Source organism: Ciconia boyciana, chromosome 2 (genome assembly GCF_034638445.1).
Source record: "Ciconia boyciana chromosome 2, ASM3463844v1, whole genome shotgun sequence".
Taxonomy (NCBI): domain Eukaryota; kingdom Metazoa; phylum Chordata; class Aves; order Ciconiiformes; family Ciconiidae; genus Ciconia; species Ciconia boyciana.
The window spans coordinates 40,218,503-40,239,635 of record NC_132935.1 but is presented as its reverse complement, the minus strand read 5'-3'; the positions used below and the strand labels follow the sequence as shown (position 1 = coordinate 40,239,635).

At 38.8% G+C, this 21,133-nt stretch overlaps 1 protein-coding gene across 1 annotated transcript in view; it reads left to right on the top strand.

Annotated features, from left to right (window-relative positions):
• The window catches only part of NKAIN3 (sodium/potassium transporting ATPase interacting 3), a 385,022-nt gene that overhangs the window by 343,518 nt on the left and 20,371 nt on the right, over positions 1 to 21,133 (top strand). Inside the window, exon 5 of the mRNA XM_072851254.1 lies at positions 17,026 to 17,086. Within this exon, the coding sequence (XP_072707355.1) occupies positions 17,026 to 17,086 (61 nt within the window). The remainder of the gene's footprint in view (positions 1 to 17,025; positions 17,087 to 21,133) is intronic.

The window sequence follows — 21,133 nt, the reverse complement described above, 5'->3', positions numbered from 1 at the left end:
TTAGATTAATTTGGGGAATTGTATTATACTGTTTTCTTTAATTCACTGTTTATCCATTCTGAAATATCCCTGTCACTTTGGACACAGAGTCAAGTACCTTTCAAATATATTCTTTAACTGTGCTTGTGTTCATGATCCATGTTCCAATCTGAGAGGGCAACTTATTCTATAAACTTCTTATGGATTTTGTTAAAACATTTAGCAAACAAATAGAAGCCTAAGCAAGCACATTGTTAAGATAATTTACTTCAGTTCAGCTAATGGAAAGGATGTTATATATATGATCAAATCAAGACTGCAATTAAGATTGAGTCAATGAACCAGTGAGTTCAGTTTCTCACATCATCCAGCTAATATACTACCAGATAATCAGATTGAATGCCATTGGAAATAATTAATTGTTATTTCTTTAGAGTCCATTTTCCTTCCTGCTTAAGACCCTATCAGATCAATACAATTTTAGCATTAAGCATGCAAAAGACATAAGGAGCCACAGGTCACAGTTTAGGTACGACTTACGTATTGGCACGTTGACTATTGCACATTGGCTGTTGGGTATTTCCCAGAACAAACAGAGATGTCCCTTGGCTCTGTCACGGTGAAGCTATCTTACTATTTCTCTCTTAAACCTCATTCTTACCAAATATTATTATTTTATTGCTCTGTTTCTCTTTTCATGTAGTAACATAGAATCTTTCCCCTAACTTAAAATAAATAATGGTCAAGTTCAGCATAATACAAATTTTTGGTTAGTAATTATTTTAAAATATTTAATGTACGTGTAATTTAGAGATTAAAACTCTTTGTTGTTTAATGCTGGGGACTTTTGGAAGTGTCATTCTGTAAGCACACACATTTTCCCATGTACACATGTAAAGAATGAGCCATATCCATAAGAAAATACAGAGAAAAATTAAGGAAGAATGAGTTCTAGTGAAGCTTGAGTCACACAGTTGTGAATATCTCTAAACAGGCAGTAGGAGTTTACCTGATGAATATGAGAACTTTCAGGTTTTAGCAAACTTACCAAAATTACTTAACTAAATCCTCAGGTCACCTTTTTTCTGGATTATAAATACAGCTCAGTCCTCTCACACAGGACAGACTTTTAGGCTTTGGTTACAGAGGAAAGTTCCTTCTGTCCACAGCTTTTCATTTCAACATATCTGCTAAGTTGACCACGGATGAACTAATTTTCCAAAAATCTGAAAAATACAAAGGACTTAGAGGTATGGTTGATACTTGGAAGACTATGTCAGTTTTTGGGATAAGGTTGTGAATATCAGTCCCACAGTCAGCTAAATAGTATTTTAGAAATGTGTCGATTAACCTAACACATCCTTCCTTTCATTTAAGAGGGCTTTTTTTTCCCGTGCAGTTGTTTCAGTTCATAAGTAAATGATTTTTTACCAACAAAGATTGGCTGACTAGTGTGACTTTTTGACTTTTTAAAGACTTCAGAACCAAATTCATAAAGTATTTTGACATTTTGTATAGCCAATTTACTCATAATTAAATGATAGAAGTTTTCCTGGCCCAGCTGTGATCATAGCTCATATTTCTCACAATGAATAAAGTTACAAGGAAATCTTGGATTATGAACTGCTGAGAGTAATCCTAGAAATCTAGCATGATAGCTGACCATCACTCATATCTATTCTCAATATTTTATATGGAAGTATCTAACATTATGTCTTCCCTTTCATCTGGAATAGGTAGCATACCTAACTGAATCATTTCATATGAATTCCAAAACCTGCATGCAACCAAACTTCAATTAATGCATTTCAATTCAACAAATAGTAGGTTGAAATTTGATACATACATTAAGCCTAGAGCTAACATTTTCATCTCTTTTCCATTGTGTAAGTTAGGCTTCCATACTTCTGATTTTCCAGCTATGTGATTTACAGCTGAACTTAGCAAATGTAAATAATAATAAATTGACATGTTTAATGCAGCAAACATGAGTGCTTAACATCTCCTGGCAATATTGCCTGGGACTTCCTGGGACAAATCTGTTGTAGCTGAAATGTTTTACATAGCCTCCGATGAACATTTTTTCATTGAATGTGCCTAATCAGCTTTTGACCCATGTATAGGTCCCACCTCTCCAGCATGCTCTGTGCATTGAGTTCCACGGTTTAATTCTGATTTGTGTGGAAAATGTCCTTCCTTCAGTTCGTGATGAAAGGCAACCCCTTAGTCTGTGATCTGATAATTTGGTTTGATTTTCCATTGTTCTTATATAATGAAAAGTGGGATTAATTTTTTTGTATTCATCCTTTCCAAGCCATTCATTATTTTTTTTTATAATTCTGTCATCAATTGTCTCCTTTCCAAGGGTGAATTTGTTTAATCTCTCCTTATTCAAAGGCACCCATATCTTTGATTATCTTTGACACCTTTCTCTGTACTTGTTCTGATTCAACTACTTCCTTTCTGAGATGAGGAGAAAGAACCGTGCGTAGCACTGGGGATGGAGGACACAAGGGATTTGTACAGTGGCATAATGATGTATTCTACTTTATTTTCTATTGCTCTTCTGCTATTTGATTCTCCTTTCTGACTGCCTCTGAGCACTGAGCTGATGTTTATAATGAACTGTTACAAGTTTTCCAAGAGGTAATAACAAATTTAGAGCCTATTACTGTATATAAGTAGTTATGGTTGTTTTTTCTTATGTGCATTACTTTGCATTTATTGACATTGAATTTCAGCTCTAATTTTATCACCCAGTCACTCAATGTCATGAGATCCATCTAGAATATTTTGTAGTTGACTTTCATTTTGCGTTGTCACTGATCTTGATTGAGTTCCTCACCCTATTTCCCAATCATTCATGAATACTTGAAATGCACAGGGCTGAGCATGATTCTGAGTAGGGCACCACAGATTACTTCCTTCACTGTGAACACTGATCTACTCATACACCATTTATATATCCTTATACTTTGGCCTTTTACTAATCTATGAGATTAAAAGATGAATCCTTTTTATTCCATGGCAGCATATAATTCTTGAGAAGCTGTGGTAAGCTATCTGGTCAACAAATTTTTGCAGGTGCAAGTGCTCTATATCAATTGGATCACTTATCCCCCAAAGGGCGCTAACAGGGGACATGGCTTTCTCCTTCCATCATCTTTCATTCTTCACCTTTCTGTCATGTTTGTCCCCGTGTCCTCATATTGTATAATTACAGTTTGTGCCAATTTGCTTATTACAGGAATCAGGCTGCCTCTCCTTTATTTTCTTTTTGATGAAAATTGGCTTTTGTAAAAGTTAACATTTCAAAGAACTGTGAGTTGTCTATAAAATAGACCTATCTGAGTTTTCTTTAGATGAGCTAGCTCTACTTCTGCTCACAATATAAGGGAATTGTAACAGCAGGGGAAGGAGTGCCATAAAGTTTAACCTCTCAGATATTTATTCAGCTAGTCTGTGCAGTACCACGTGGTTTAGTAGGCTTAAACCTATTTGTACCTGCAAGGAAACAAAGGAAGAGGGTTGGAGCAAATAGCCAGTCCAACAGAAGCTGAAATGTACTCCAGATGTCCAAAGCTGCTTGTTTTGGTGATGCCTTCAGCCTCCCCCATGTATACTAATGTTTATTCCAAGGACTAAGGACGTACTCCCAAGGTCCTGGTGTCCCCCATGTACAGGAGGGAGATTTCGTGGCAAAGATCTGTCCCAGCTCTGGATGCAAGGAGAAGGAGGAGGAGAAGTGGACTAGCATTTTCTGTGCCTGACTTCTCCTTCAGGCTGTGTAATTCAGAGTCTGTCTTTGTGTCCAAACAAGACTCAGGTAAGCACCAACACCTATGTCCTAGATTTCTGAGCTTGTTTTCTGGAAAGCAACTCTATGTGCTGTAGCCTAAAGCTCTGTCTAGGTGAGCCAGAGTCAAGGACTCCAAAGACATGCTTCCATTTAATACTTGTCTCTGGTCAAGACGTATTCTCAAGGCAGCAAATTCTGCTTTGGCTCCTTTTGCAATTGCTTTTACCAGGTGCAGACTCTCTTGCTGCATTTGCATTTCTTTGTAGCAGTAGCCTCAAGGTAGGAGTTAGGGCCAAATCTGCCTCCCATTTGCTAAAACGCCCTGACAGTTGACTCTGGAGCAGTATATTTGCTGCCACCCGTATGCCCAGCACATGGGGGCACAGTCACCAGCCATATAGGGATGCTTATGCTGGTTTCGTACTGACAGTGGGAGACAAAGTCCTTTCTAGAATGGCTTCAGTGTTGCTTGTGTATTTGCACGTTGCCTGATTACATGCTGAGCTTAGGCTCCTTGGAAAAGAAATACTGATTTTGGGTGCACCCTGGGCTTCGGGCTGCAGAATCAGACCTAGATGAAGGTAAAGGGAGCAGTGGGATGTACTGTCAAGTGAAAGCTGTTGGTAAGAAACAGGAATGAAGAGGACACGAAGCCACAGTGTACATACAGGGACCATATACTGCAAGAAAATAAACTGTGCCTGGGAGAGGTGGTATAAGAGATCACACTGGGTCAGATATGACTGGAGAAGCCGCTTCTGAAATTCATTAGGCACTGATAGAAAGCAAAGCTTCATTGCAATTCTTGATAGCTTTTCTGCCCAGTGGGAATGCAGCACAAAAGCCTTTTAGCACACAGTTTAACTGGGAATACCTGAGCAAACTGATAACATTGCTGCTTTTATGATAGTCTTGTTTCTCACATATCACAGCAGGCCACTCCACAAAGCATTATAAGGATGTGTGTATATGTGTGTTTGTGTACCTCCATCTGCACATTCAGGTAGCAGCTTGAAAGAATTAAACAATATCATCCCTAGTAAGAAGAACTGCAGTGGGAAGGATGGCCATAAAAGAAAACCAAAGAAAACCAATTATCATACAAGGGTTTTTCAAAATGACCTGCATTGCTATTGTAGAGTTCTTTGTGTTGCACAATTTTAGATGTTACAGCTGAGTGAAGAGGCTGCTATGTTACCTGCCAAACACACGAATCCAGCCATGTTTCTGATTGCAGTATTGTTTCTTCCAAAGAGCAAAACCAGCTCAACTGTGGCTCAAAATCGAGTCATTTGTTCTGTGGTTTGAATACAGCAGATTCATACAGAAGTGAAAGCACACGTGTGGTAGATCATCTGCTAAATATCCTGTTCGATGAAAATTGATTAGGAAAAACAAAGTGATCATCAGGAAGGAGTTTCTTATCTTCACCTGTTCTTTCTGTGATATACTATTGTTCAACACTGTAGTATTTGGATGAACACGCAAAAAAGGCAAAACAAAATCAAAGTTTCTGGTGGACATAGAAGTGATTTTTTTAATTTTTCATTTTCAAGAATCAAAATCCATCATCTATTTGACTGTTTTGTCTTTTCTTACATTCTTAAAGATGTAGGTAAACTTTCTTTGCCAAGAATAGACAGACTTATCATCTGTGGTCCTCTAGGGAAGATAAGATTTTAAGAGTTTCCAGTATATATATACACATCCAAGAAAAAATATCAAAAATATTATTTGTTTGTGATTTTCCTTGTCTCTATTGAACAAAATTTTAATAGAAAAAGAAAATTGAACTATGCAACGTCCAAAAATAATTTGGAATTGAGATCCACAGAGAGAAATACTGTATGCTACTTTTCCAGCTCCCCCTGCAGACTAGATTATAAGAAAAGTTTTCAGACAGTCTGTGCTCATCCATGCTGCCTTGTATGAATTTCTACACTCTTGTGAATTTTAACCAGCTCTTTGTTATTATTCAAGCGTTTTTTTCCCTGTGATTTAATTAGTGCCAGGTCTAAGCTGGTGCATGTCTTTCAGGCTTTGGAGCTTACTTCTGAGGTGCGTTTCTGTGTCTACGACTCCTGAAAATCCTCTCTGAGGGTTCCACTAGAGGGGCTAATATGAGCAGCCTGGTATGGGTAGAGATTAAATCTTACTTTGCAGTTCATTAGATCATATAACATTTCCTAACATGAGTTAATATGATGGCTTAGGTTTTATCTGTGGGTTGCTTTTTGTTGTTCTATTTTTCCCTGGGGTATGCTCTGGCATAATTGTTGTTAGTGAAAGCTTTGCATTTTTTTCCCATATGATTTTCAAGCCATGTTTATGGATTAACAGGGTTAGGCCTGTTAGAAGGCCATCTTTCTGTCTGCTTATTGTAAAATTAGATGTAAAGGGTTTTCTCACTCCCTGTTATTCAGCTGACAAGCTAATTAGTTGTTAATCTAAATATGATAACTTTGACCCCATTCTTAGCAGAACTTCTGTTTTTCTTTATACACTGGAGGAAAACTAGGTCTAGAGAAAGTCTTGCTTTTTTATCCAGCTCTTTTCTGGTGATTTTATTAGTGTTTCTTCAGATGTAGATCTCCCTTCTCTCCCGCTTCTTTCTTACCACCCTCATCCCCTTCCCTTTCTGTTGTTTTGTTCTTCAACTTTCAAGGTTTGAGGCTGGCTCTATTTTACAGTATTGACTTACTTTCATTGTATTCAGTTAAGTCATTAACAAGGAATTAATATATTGCAGGATAAAACACTATATACTACCCAGTCATGTTTAAATACTGTGTTCAATGTTTTGATGTGTTGAGACTTTAATTTCATTCAAAATATAAAACTTAGATACTATCACGATAGACAAACAAATAAATAGGATTAATGCTTGGGGATTATTTCTTTCTCTTGTGTGAGTGAAGGACAAAGGTTCCCAGATCCCTTCTGTGGACATAACTCATCTGGAGCACAAGTACCCCAATCTAATCTGTGAGGGGTGCTCTGACAACGTTATCATAGGGCTACCAGAGTATCTAGATGAAATACTGTGACCTACAGAATTATACAGGAGTCTGGATTAAACAGTTTGTTCCAAATCCTCCAACCTTCTGTTCTAAGAACTTATTATAGTTTTCTAGAGGCAACAGAAAAAAAGGAGGGAGAATAAGCCATAACTAAGCTAAAGAGGGAGAGGGGGAGAGAGAACACATGATGTTCTCACTTGTTTTTCTCAGCCCTAACCAAGCTGGGACACACCTTGGCAACATAACATGGCAGTCCTCCTTTTTAACTGGTAAAGTCCTTTTGGGCAACTGGGCAATAGGGGTAGCTATATGTCTATGCTGTTGGAGAAATAAATTCCCAGACCAAGTGCAGGTAACAGTGGTTCTGATCTTGGCTTGGGAAAATTAGATTGTCAAATACAATTTTTAATTTAAAGATGAAGAGGCACTGTGGAGACCAGGATTTGAGAACAGTGCGTACAGAGTAGGACTTCAAAAAGCACAGTAGCTAACAGATATAGTCTTTTCCAGCATGCTGCTCTCCTCCCCTAGTGCTAGGTAGATGGCATTCAAGAGGAATTATCTCCTGCAGTATGAGCCAACAGCAACCTCTATGTATTTTAAGAATAGACATTTATCTAATATCTCTGCTCACTTGTTTCTCCCTGATCAATAGAAAGCAGAAGTACCCGTAAGCTCCTCTCACCCGCTTTTAAAGTCCTTAACACATTTTAAGGTCTATCGGAGTTGTAGCCTCTAGAAGCTCTTCACTACAGCTGTAAACGGCACAGCACAACCAGACCGGCTTTGGGTTGTGCTACTGAAATTGGTAAACAACGCCCCTAAAGCCTGAGTTTTATTCAAGTCAAATCCAGTAGATTTTAGGAAGATGTAGGAAAGAAAAAAAAATAATGCTTAGACAATATAATGTACTTCAGAAGTTGCTGCTACCATATCCTGCTATGTTTTCTGGACATTTTTCCAGTTGTTTGTCTTCTTTTATGTTTTTAGATTTCTAAGTACTTTAAGGTTGCAACTTCTACTGCTCCCACTGCAAAATGTTGTGCATTTCATCATTTAGTTCTAGAAAATGAGAACATACCTTTAAGACTGTCTCTTCTGTAATTCAAAAATTGCATTCAGTTTTGAAATCATGTATAATTATATAGTGTTACAATATATTTCTAATATAATGTATATAATCAAGCAGTTATAGTGCGTAATTATATACAGTCATATAATTTGATAGCTATATACAATAGTATACAGTATATGATCATGCAGTTATAGTGAATGGTTATTGTTATACTACAACTATATACTACTGTTACTCTTGATCCTGTTTCCTTTCCTCCAGATTGTATTTTTGGCTATCTGTTGTCATTGTCTTGAAATACATGGAGTTATAATTTCTTTGTGCATGATAATCTTAGTCATATTTCCATTTTGCTGACTCACGTATATACACAGATCCTGCCATAATATCCTATTGGTCTTATGTTTCTCCCATTCTGATTTACTTTAATGCTTTACTAGTATTTACAGGAAGAAAAGAGCATTACAGTCCTCTTTGCAGATTGTTAAAAATGTTAGTGGCAAGTATGTTGCTAAGAAATTGAACTACTCATGTTCTGCTCTTTCCTCAGAAATTGTTAGCTCTCCTGAAAATACTAATCAAGAGATAGTAATGGTATGGTTTGTAATTTAATGCATTTTTACCTTCTTACTACAGTAAACTCACTCTTGCAACACAGTTTCCATTTTATAAGTTAAATTTAAAGACATCTTGTCAAGCTTTGTATCTTACACCCTTTTTATCCATAAACATTCAATTTAAAAAGTTTATTCTGCTTTCATACTCCCGTAATCATTGTGGGAAATTAAGCAATAGTGAAATATCTTGCAGAAAACAGGAGTTGTGTTTGCCAAGTTGTGCATCTCAAGTACCACAGAGATAGATGGGAAATATTGCTCTTCAGCTGCCATCAGCAAAAAAGTCAACAAAAAGTCATATTTAGTGAGATGACGATCTGGGTGGACTGGGTGTGTACAAGGAAGGGCGTGAAGCACAGTTCCCTTATCTTTTTGACTAGAGGAATCTTCCAAATCTAGTTTAGCTATAATGTCGCATATATCATCTGGGAGCCAGGACTACTGAATGTTTATTTAGTTTATTTGGATGGTCCTATCTTATTGTAATGAGATCTCTACAAAACTCTGGGCAGTAGCTTAACAGTGATAAGTGTCCTTTTGTACACCTGATCCTGAAGATTAACCCGATAGCCTAGGGCACTGCTTCATGTAATCTTAAATACCGGGTATACACTCGCATATCTCCTTTGAACCACTGGAACTGCAGTATGTGAAGCAGATAGATAGGAAAGTAATCACGTACTGTGAGAGTGGATTTAAAGGCCACAGCTGATGATGACAAAGCCAAGCAGAAAGATTTAAATCAAAATTATCTAAATCATCAATTTTAATCAAAAATATTTCAGTCTGCAGACAATAGCCTTGATTTAAATAATCACTTCTAATTTTATTTTGCATTTGTCCTTGTTTTCCTAAGGAAACTACATTAACTGGTGACTATTAAAATACATTAATTTGCAAGTAAATATACATTTTACACTCAGTTTGGTTCTTCTTTTTAATAGGATATATTCTAGCAATATTCATTTATTAAAGCAATTATATGGCACAGCATATATTTGCTCAGATTATTAGGGTTTTTAATTTCTTACATGTTTTCATAGTCTCTTACAGTTTAATGATGGACAATTATATAATCTAATTTCACTTCTATTAAACTAGGCATTTATATTTCATGCAGATGTCCATAGCTTAAGCCTAAAGATTTTAGTTAGACTAAAGCATCTAGGTCCTCTAGAGACTATACTGCCTGCACAGGAGAAGAATAACAGAGACTACTACTTCATTTCTACCTAAGGCTATCAGCAGAAAATAAATTATGCATCAAAAGCCTTGATAATAGCATCATATAAATGTACCCATGTTCCACTAATAAGAAATCCCTTTGTGCAATCCACACTGAAGTCTTTGCTAACTTAGCCTTGGTGAAAATTGTTTCCCACACCCTGAGTCTGCTCATCGCTATGATTTAGAGAATGTGAGCAACATTTATCAGCTAGTCATTGAAGAAATAACATTTTTGGTACGAAAATACTGGTGGTTCCAAAAATACTGGATGTCTGTGTCCAAAGAATTAAAGTCAATGGCTCAATGTCCAAATGGAAACTAATAACAAGTGGTGTCCCTCAGGGGTCCGTACCAGGACCAATCCTATTTCATATCTTCATTAATGACATAGTGGGATTGAGTGCACTCTCAGCAAGTTTGCCGATGACACCAAGCTGAGTGATGCAGCTGGTACACTAGAGGAAAGGGAAGCCATCCAGAGGGACCTTGACAGGCTTGAGGAGTGGGCCTGTGCAAACCTCATGAAGTTCAACAAGGCCAAGTGCAAGGCCCTGCACCTGAGTCAGGGCAATTCTTATTATCAGTACTGACTGAGGGATGAATGGATTGAGAGCAGCCCTGCAGAGAAGGACTTGGGGATCCTGGTGGATGAAAAACTGACATGAGCTGGCATGTGCACTGACATGTGCACTTGCAGCCCAGAAAGCCAACCATATCCTGGGCTGCATCACCAGAAGCATGGCCAGCAGGTCGAGGGAAGTGATTCTTCTCCTCTACTCCGCTCTCCGGAGACCCCACCTGGAGCACTGCATCCAGCTTTGGGGTCCCCAGCACAAGAAAGACATGGATCTGTTTGAGCATGTCCAGAGGAGGGCCACAAAAATGACCAGAGGACTGGAACACCTCTCTTATGAAGAAAGGCTGAGAGAGTTGGGGTTATGTAGCTGCAGGGAGACCTTATTGTGGCCTTTCAATATATAAAGGGGGCTTATAAGAAAGACAGAGGAAGGCTTTTTACCGTGGTCTGTAGTGACAGGACAAGGGGCAATGGTTTTAAACTCAAAGAGGGTAGATTTAGATCTAAATCTTTTTTCTGTAAGGAAGAAATTTTTTTACAATGAGTGGTGAGACACTGGAACATGTTGCCCAGAGAAGCTGTAGGTGCCCCATCACTGGAAGTGTTCAAAATCAGGTTGGATGGGGCTTTGAATAACCTGATCTATTGAAAGATGTCCCTGCCCACAGTAGGGGAGTTTTAGATGATCTTTAAAGATCCTTTCCAACCCAAACCATTCTGTGATTCTGTGATTCCAGGAAATAGCTGAGTATTATATGTATTGCTTATTCTCTCCAGAGCAGGATGTGTACTCTAACCACACTGTAGCTGGATGAAAGGAGGGGAAAACAGCCTCTTCCCACAGTTTCCCACTTGATTTTCTGCAGAATAGCACTGACAAGTGTCTTCTGAGACAGTTTACTAGACTGAGTTCTGCAGGCAAGACAGGCAGTTCCCTGTACAGTTGTGCTGGTTTTGGCTGGGGTAAAATTAATTTTCTTCATAGTAGCTAGTATGGGGCTATGTTTTGGATTTATGCTGAAAACAGAGTTGACAATACAGGGACGTTTTAGCTATTGCTCAGCAGTACTTACACAGAGTCAAGGCCTTTTCTGCTCCTCACCCCACCCCACCAGTGAGTAGGCTGGGGGTGCACAAGAAGCTGGGAGGGGACACGGCTGCGACAGCTGACCCCAGCTGACCAAAGGGATAATCCATACCATATGGTGTCATGCTCAGCAATAAACTAGGTGGAAGGTTGGTGGGGGGCTGCTGCTTTGGGACTTGCTGGGCATCGGTCAGTTGGTGGTGAGCAATTGTTTTCATTTGCATCACTTGTCTTTCTTGGGTTTTATTTATCTCTCTTTGTTATTTTCATTATTATTATTATTATATTATTATTATTATATTTCAATTATTAAACTGTTCTTATCTCAACCCATGTGTTTTCTCACTTTTACCTTTCCAATTCTCTGCCCCCCATCCTGCTGGGGCAGGGAGTGAGCGAGCGGCTATGTGGTGCTTAGTTGCCAGCTGGGGTTAAACCATAACAACAGTGCAGGGATTCCAGAAAGTTTCCATGCCTTGAAACTCAACATTGTCAAGACAGGCCCACCTTGGCATCTAAATTGCTCTCTGGATCAAGCCAGAGGTTCCCATTTATACTTTCAGGTGCTAGTGGCCTTTGGACATTCTGTTCCGACCACTTCATTAGTCCCTTTGAATGATTACTGAAATCCAAGATGAGCAAATTAAGTACCTTCCAGCTCATTTGCATCACATTTCCTTAGGTATCAGGGAACACGCATTTAAGTCTATCACTTGGTGCCAGGCCAATAGCCAACATTTCCAATATCAAACCAGGCAGTACACATCAGTCAGCTCAGTGCAAATTGGCAATTAACATGATAGCTAGATAGGTTCACATGAGCATAACATTATTAATTAAACAGCAGCTAGGTTAATCAAGATAGCAAAAGTAATTTTTTGGAATAAATATTTTATTAGTCTGTCCATCAATAAAGCAAAAGACGAGGTTTTAATTAATTCATTTATAAAAATATTCACACTATGGTGGCTGTAACTCTGTTTAAGGATCTGGAAACAGGTCTCATCTGTAGAAGGGTATATTCCCACTTTATCACTTCATGTTAATTATACTGTAGATATCAGTTACCCAACTATAATTATTAGTATGTTAGCTACAAGCCAAACATTGCTGTCTGCCTCTGAACGGCAATACCTGACAATTGATGTTAAAGGGCTATTTTTCCTTTGTTGCTTTACTCTTTCAGAAATGTGCATTCTGCCTTTTAATTACAGAAAGATATTCTTGGACTATGGTGGGTTATGATACCTTCTGGTGTGATTAGAGACCTGATCTTTCTTTTCCCCTCAAAAAGACCATGAAATTGAGAGAGGGTAAATATATTTTTTTATTTCTCCTGGTTGTAATAACTAAATAGATGGGGGGAAATGGTATATTTTAAACAAGTATATGCCATAAACACAACAGGTGGCAGTGATTTCTATCTGACTGAGGAATATTTATCTGCTAATGCTGAGAAATATAAAGAAATACTGAGAAGCAGAGAGAAGCTGCTGATTTTGCAAGAAGGTCATAGATTAGACAAAGTGTGTTTCAGACACTGAAGAGATTGGGAAAAGTTTTATTTTAAGGTGAAGATCTACTGAAAGAGCAAGATGCAAGCTGTTAGGAATGTGAATACAATCAGGCTTGCCAAGCCCCATACTTTTTTGGAGGGAAGACCTCTGTGGTGGGTTGACCTTGGCTGGACGCCAGGTGCCCACCAAGCCGCTCTATGACTCCCCTCCTCAGCAGGACAGGGTGGAGGGAGAAGATAAGATAAGATAAGGGGGAGAAGGAAAAAAACCACCTTGTAAGTCAAGATAAAGGCAGTTTAATAAAGCGTGCAGAAGCAAAGGAAAACAAAAGATTTATTCTCTACTTCAGCAGGCGATGTCCAGCCACTTCCCAGGAAGCAGAGCTTTAGTATGTGTAGCAGTTGCTCCAGAAGACAAACGCTGTAATAACAAAAGCCCCCCCTTCCTCCTCCTTTCCCTTAGCTTTTATTGCTGAGCAGACATCATATGGTATGGAATATCCCTTCGGTCGGTTTGGGTCAGCTGTCCCAGCTGTGTCCCCTCCCAAGATCTTGCCCACACTCAGCCTACTGGTGAGGGGGGAATGCTGAAGAGACAGCCTTCATGCTGTGCGAGCACTGCTCAGCAGTAGCCAAAACACTGGTGTGTTATCCACACCTTTCTAGCTACCAATACAAAGCACAGCACCAGGAGGGCTGCTACAGGGAAAATTAACTCCATCTCAGCCAGACCCAATACAACCTCTTAGAGTATTTTTCCCTGTTGCTGTCTTCTTTGTGTCAGGTGGTTTATTACACATTAGAGTGGAAGTCTCTTTCTGTGCTTTATCCACCTGTCCAACATCTTAGACATGTGAGAAATTTGTTGGAAGCCCTCAGTGATAGATGTTTTATGTAATATGCATGCATATGGAGTACACATGTACATATAAAGAAGGAACTGCATTTATAAAAGTAAAGTTAATTTAATACAGAATACTAAGAAGAGGAAAAAAATCAAGACAAATACGATTGGAAAATCGTAAATAATTCTAAATATTTGATCTTCCTTCACAAACATTTAACCCACAAGCTGTACTACAATTCATTTTTATCATGTTCATTATTTGCTCAGCAGTTTTACTCTTCAAAATATTTCAGTCATGTTTAGGGAAAAGAAATAAACCCAAGTGACTGACTTACACAGTCAAATTGCACAACACAAATGGTGAACAAGAAATATTGTAAATAAACGGGTGACATTGCCTCATGAAAAGCCACCTCTTTTCTGGTATTTGTGTGGTACTAATGCAATAATTATTTAATCTATATGTAATGTTCAGGTGGCACAAGCAATATACCTCAAGTATGATTGGTTTTTTGATCCCTTCGAAGCCTTTATATCGTATTGCTTCAGTTGTCATGCCTGAAAGGTGCACTAAACTGTGAATTTTAGGGGAAAAAATGTGCTTAAATTGGTCAAGGAGTCTGCCTGGCAGAGAAGGACCTGGGGGTGTTGGTTGACAGCCACCTGAATATGAGCCAGCAGTGTGCCCAGGTAGCCAAGACAGCTAATGGCATCCTGGCTTGTATCAAAAATAGCATGCCCAGCAGGACTAGGGAAGTGATCGTGCCCCTGTCCTCGGCACTGGTGAGGCCGCACCTCAAATACCGTGTTCAGTTTTGGGCCCCTCACTACCAGAGAGACATTGAGGTGCTGGAGCATGTCCAGAGAAGGGCAACGAAGCTGGTGAAGGGTCTAGAGCAGAAGTCTGATGAGGAGCGACTGAGGGAACTGGGGTTGTTCAGCCTGGAGAAAAGGAGGCTGAGGGGAGACCTTATTGGTCTCTACAACTACCTGAAAGGAGGTTGTAGAGAGGTGGGGGTCGGTCTCTTCTGCCAAGTAACAAGTGATAGGACAAGAGGAAATGGCCTCAAGTTGCACCAAGGGAGGTTTAGAGTAGATATTAGGAAATTTTACTTCACTGAAAGGGTTATCAAGCATTGGAAGAGGCTGTCCAGGGAAGTGGTTGAGTCGCCATTCCTGGAATTATTTAAAAGACGTTTGGTTGAGGTGCTTAGGGACATGGTATAGTGGTGGTCTTGGTAGTGTTAGGTTTACGGTTGGACTCGATGATCTTAAAGGTCTTTTCCAACCTATACGATTCTGTGATTCTGTGTAAGCCAGTGCTGGTCCTGGAGGTGCAGGGCCACAGAACCACAAGATCCCGTTTTCATTAATAGTGGGAGGCTGGACTCCTCTTACCCACCCACACAGTCTTCAGCAGGTAAATGTGGGCTTGCACTGAGCCAGCCAGCCCCACCGTGGCTCTAGGTCCCATCCAGCTTCAGGCACCATGACACTGGGCACAGTGGGGCTTGGTAGCTCAGGCACAGCTTGGTCCTAGCCGTCTCCAGCAAGCAACTCCTCTAGAGCTGGTTTGCATTTAGCTGGCTCAGAGCATCAGTACAACAAAGTGGTGGCCACCTGATAGAGGCTGTGGCAATACCGCCCCAGTAAATTTGACCCAAAAAAAGCCAAGGAAGCTGCTGATACCGCAGTCTGCTCAGAGCGAGAGGAAAGTTGGATTAAACTCACTTTCCCAAAACACCAGTGAGGTGAATGTCCTGGAGAGGAAGCTCCGAGAGGACTGTGCTGCAGCGCTGTGACAGCTCTCATTCACAAGTAACTCAGCTTTGGCGTACTGTGGCTTAATTCCCCATGGGGAAGATTAATCCCTTGGAGGAGGATTAAGCTACAGTGAACTAAGGCCACTTTATTTCTGAATGGGAAAGGCCACACAGGGATTTAATGTACTTTATCTTATGTGCATTGATTTCACAGCTTTAGTTAATTCATCTTAACTTCTCTGAATTCCCTTGCGTGGACAAGCTTTTTGTCTGCAGAGAGGCTCTTGGAGCTGCTTGTAAAGCTCCTCGTGCAGCCCAGCCAGAAAGCAGGTTGGAATGGTTTCTGTGCCTCTGAAGGAGCTTATACCTGTCTAGATACTATTAAATTACCTCTTTCTCAGGTGGCTGATCCGTGACACCCTTAGAAGAACTATTTTAATTAGATTTTTTTGAATGGACCAGAAAAAAAGGAGTTTTCTTAAAACTAATCTCTGGGTTATTTTAGAAATCTCTCATGTCTGTTCAAGTCTGTTCAAGGCTTTCAGATAGCACGAATTGTGTACAGCTGCGCAAACAATATTTTCTCAAGCATGGACATGTCTGTCCAGTGCAGTTTAATAGGTTTCCTTGCCCAGTGGGATTTTCTTCTTCTTTGGTGGTGGTCATAAGAAAACGTTTTGTCTATATGGAAAGCAAATGAGAAGAGTTTCTATTCCCTGATCCTAAAGGTCTTATAATCCCTTCCTCTCGGTGGCACAAGTGGCACAGATCCGGGTTGAGGAGGATGTTTTTGTGGGAGCTGCTGTTAAAATAATGGCATGATTTTGCTGGTGGTGTCCTTTGGGGAAATGAGTCTGCTTATTTCTTTCATGGTTAATGAAAGAAATGGTTAATGTGATTTACTGATAGGCCCTTCTGATAAGGTGTTTTCTGATGCTGATGAATCATAACCCAGCTTTACTTTTCAGCTACATCATGACACTTCACATATGAAATTAAACTTTTGCCAAACAATTCTTCACTGGGACACTTTATGCAACACAGAAAGACATCTCTTGTGGATTCCATACAAGCTTTACGATGACTTAATTCTCTAGCAGTCAATAAATATTTTATCTTTTTAATATGTAAATTAGGTGCTTAGGGGGCCCACATTCCTGTGGACAAAGTCATGTGAGAACAGAGGTACTGAACAAACAAAGGAATGTAAGTAATAGCTGAACAGCAAGGTCCAAGTGTTTTCCACCTGTGTTACTCAATAGTAGTATTCATCAATACTGATCTCAGTGGGACTGGGAAAAGATTTTAAAATATAATGCAACATGAGCAAAAGAGAGAAAGTCTCTTTAATTTAGCTGTTTGTGACCATTTGCACTGAAATTTACATATAAATACAGGAAATGGAAGCAAATATTTCTTAAATTTAGCTGTGACACCTGCATTTATATACCACTGTACTAAAAACTTAATAAATGTTCAATGTGTTCTAATGATTGCTTTTCCTCTTCTTTCATACAGCTGATTGGATTTGTGTATGCCTGTTACGTGATCAGTATTTTCATGGAGGAGGAGGACAGCTGTAAGTACTCATACACACCTCTCCATCTCTGAAGCCACAGTACCTGGGGTGAGACTTAGTCTTGCATTAACTACCAAGGCGAAGAACAAAGTTTGACAAATGGCAGAATCTGGCATTCATGTACACAACCAATTGTGCTCAAAGACATACTTATTTAGTTACTACCACCTTATCTAGGTGTCAGGATTGTATTTACTAAATTTCTTCAAAGAGATCTGTGAACCACTTGCAGGAGCCAGTCACACTGCTGAAAATCATGTGATCCATGTTGCATATATATATTTATGTAAGTCTTTATGTATGTACATTTAAATTTGAATCAAAGCTCCTGAAGCCATTTAGTCTGTTTTTCCAAATGACAGCTTTATCAGCAGTAAAGCTAATGGAGATGACAGATCAAGCCATTTACAGTATGCAGTATCACTCTGATTGATAATTAGATAGACCTGTTCAACGCTTACAAGTAACTAGACCATGTGTCTAAAATGCTGACCCCATGTTCTTAACCTTTCTTTATCAATAACACCCTTATATATATACCCAAATTGTTCAAAAAGTTTGAAAATGTGCACACCTTTAAAAAAGTATTTATCAAAAGTCATTAAATGGGCGTTGGAAAAATCTGAATATGCTGAACATTTTGGTAGGATGCTGTGTGAAAAGAGATTGTGAGAATTGCCTAACAAGGTCACCATACCCACATGACTAGCATAGCGATCGGTAAAAGCAGTAGTGAGATTGGAATAATATTGGATGAGCAAAGAGGAGCAAATACAAGAACAAGTCTATTTAAAAAAGGGACAATGTGTGATCATGTCAGTTACTTCCTCTCATATATGAGGAGTTAAGCAGGAAAATATCTACCTCTAGGGGAAAAAAAAGGAACAAATGCCAATACCATTTTATGGCTATAGGATAAATAATACACAACTAAATATTTATTCATAAACTTTTATTCATAACTCTTAACGTAGTTGTTTTGTTTCTTCACAGAATAGCACTAGTGCGTGAAATGAATATAGTAGAAAAAATTAATTCAGTTTGTAGGAAAGCATTTGATAATATCTGGAAAACCTTATTGAAAACATAATTCAAGTAATTCATGGCTGTGATGGAAAAGCAGGCTTTTTGATTGAAAACAGTGTGAAGGACCATAAACAAAATACTTTTCCATTGCTACAAACTGTACAACATTCGGTTCTCCATCATAATGCAACAGACATTAGTGTCAAATCTATTTTAACACTTTCATTTAGATTTCTAATAGCAAGAAAATATATCAAAGTGATTCTCAAATAAAACTGAGTGGGAAGAAGTCATAAGCATGTTGTGCACATAGTGTACTGTGAAAAGGCACAAGAAGCCTGGACAAAGATTGCTGCTGTAAAGGAGAAATATGAACACTTGGAGAAGCAACATGAAATGTAGGTCTTGAGGAGGGGGAAAACCCCAGACAACACTCCCTTGGAAAGATAGGAATTGCCAGTTAGTCAGGAACCAGTAGCACAGGGTAGCAGCAGAGGATAGTGCGGCAGCAAGACGGCTGTATAATTTGGGGGGTATAAACAGAGTCTTTGGTCAGTGAAATCCAGAGACAACTCCTTTCCGTATGGCTGTGGTGAGTCATGACGCTAGCTAGGGCTTCATACAGATATCTGGAAACTTCATTTATGAGACAATTACTAACTAAATTCCTGGAACAGGGAGGCTTCATTAAATGATTGGGAAGGCCAGCAGACTGATAAGGAAGACAAACTACAGTGCCTTAAAAGAGTAATAGTATGTGTACATGCACACCCACATGCAAACACAGATATATTTGTACCTTGGAAGACAGACTCTTCACTTGTTACACAAGTATGTTATATTATTGTTGGTTTTGTTTAGTCCTTTATAGTGTGCTTCACACATCTGTGTTTCATACATATGTGAAAGAAAGACAAAACTCCCACCAAAGAATACAACATGTTCATGGAAAATGCAGTCACCCGCTGAAGAGTATATGTGGTTTATATTCAGGGCCTCACAAGAGGGTTATTGTCAAGTTAAGGGCCTTCACTTAGAAAATGTGTCTACTTCAGAAGAGTTGGGACAAGGTCTGTCTTTGACATCCAAGGCCCAATCCACTTTCCTCTGACTGCGAGCCCACCTTACTGTCTCTTGAGAGTTTTGTGCCGTATGATACCAACAGAAATTTAAATCACAGAGAATGGAGGACAGCTGACATATTTATAAACCAGTAAAACACAGCAAGTGCTAAGGTGATCCAGTATGTAAAACTAAGCCAGTGCCCATTCTCCACAAAGGAATCGGTATCTGCGTTTAATTTCTGCTTGTCTTCCAGAACTGCCAATGGCAATTTGGTGTTTTGTTAAAAGTGAAAATCATGTCACTCATCTTGGAAAGTATGGTGTAATTTAGCTCAATGTCCTTCATTAGGAACGGGCAAGTTTCCCATTTTCACTTGTACCTTTACATATAATCTTCTAGACTCTTGTGTGAATAGATTTTTTTAGTTAGTGAAGGATGACCTGGGGCAAGGGCGAGAGCGGTGTGCTGGAAGTGGAGCAAAGAAGCAGAATAGACACATCTAGGAGATTTTACAACCAGTGCAGGGAAATAATTTCGGATTTGTTATTTTTTTATCCCTTCTAAGATCCTGAATCTAGTCAAAAGCAACTAAATAGTCCTTTAGTATCTCACTTTCTGCTAATTTGTGTCTTAATGCCCATTTGTGTTTTTGAGTCCTCTATGCTTATAGATAAATACGTTAAACACAAATGTTAACTCATTCATAGCAATCCCACAGATATGTTTTAAATGAAAAAACATCTGTGTAAGGCACAGTGGGAAAATGGTTTGGTTTGGTAATTAGCTGAGAAGAACAGGACTCGTTCTGGAAAAATTCACATTGTTAACTTGCAGCATAATGAACAAAAATTTATTTAAGAGAGAAGTACAGTGGTGCTTCAAAACAGTCAGGTTAAAAGTAGACAGTGATTACATTAGGATAGAAGTCCGACAAACTGCAATGAAAGAGTGATTTTATGCATTTTAATACGATGCAGCAGATTCTTTTCTTAGGTATTCTTTTCTTAGATGCAGCTATTCTATCATATTTTTGCAGTAGTTTGCACAGAATAAATCCTCAGCCGTCTGAGAGTCAAAGCCTCCCTAATTAAATATACTCTGCAATATTCAGTGCGTCAAGTTAACCCCAGTTCTTGGTCTGAAACCCGTCAGGCAGACTTAAAAATTAATAATAGCTGCCTCTTTAGCCTCTGTGCGGTGCTTAAATGGATTTTGAGCCTGACATTTTGGCTGATGGACACTTTTCTGAACAGTAATAATGCTTGAGGAAACATTTATTTCCAGCTATTGCTCACCTTACCTATGTTTCAGACTGTACTTAACTTTTACTTAGAAGGAAGATGATAGCAGGTCAAAAGGAATGAAAAAGAAGACATGTAAAAGGCACACTGCTGTAGTGGGGTTAATACCTTCCATCATTCATCCTAATGAAAAAGTCTATTTATATCTCTTCCCTTCATTTTTTCATTTCTTTCTTTGTAGATCTATCAATCTATATAAGCCCTTTTGAAGGAACAGAATATGTGAAATCTGTAATCATAAAAGACTGTCACTATCCTGTTTGTGAATCATTTTCTCCTAAAAATGAACTCAGAAGCTTGTCGCCACCTTGTCAGAGTTACTGAATGGTTTTAATAAAGCGGAGTCTGGAGACTAGGCAAAATACATTGTTAAAATCATTATTAAATTTCTAAATAGTTTCTGGACTTTTTTGAGAAACAGTTGATAGCACTGTGCTGCTAAATACTAGTTCATAAATATGACATTGACACATGTCAGAAGTGATAGTTCTGCACTGTATGTGAATTTGTGGAGTGGAAGCTGAGTTGCATACAAATTGCATAAGGAAAAAAAAGAGAAATCAGAGGGGAAGATTTGCCACAACTACAATTGCAATTTCAGTATTTATTATAAAAACAAGACTGAAACACCAAAAGGTCAATCCAAGGAAGCTCA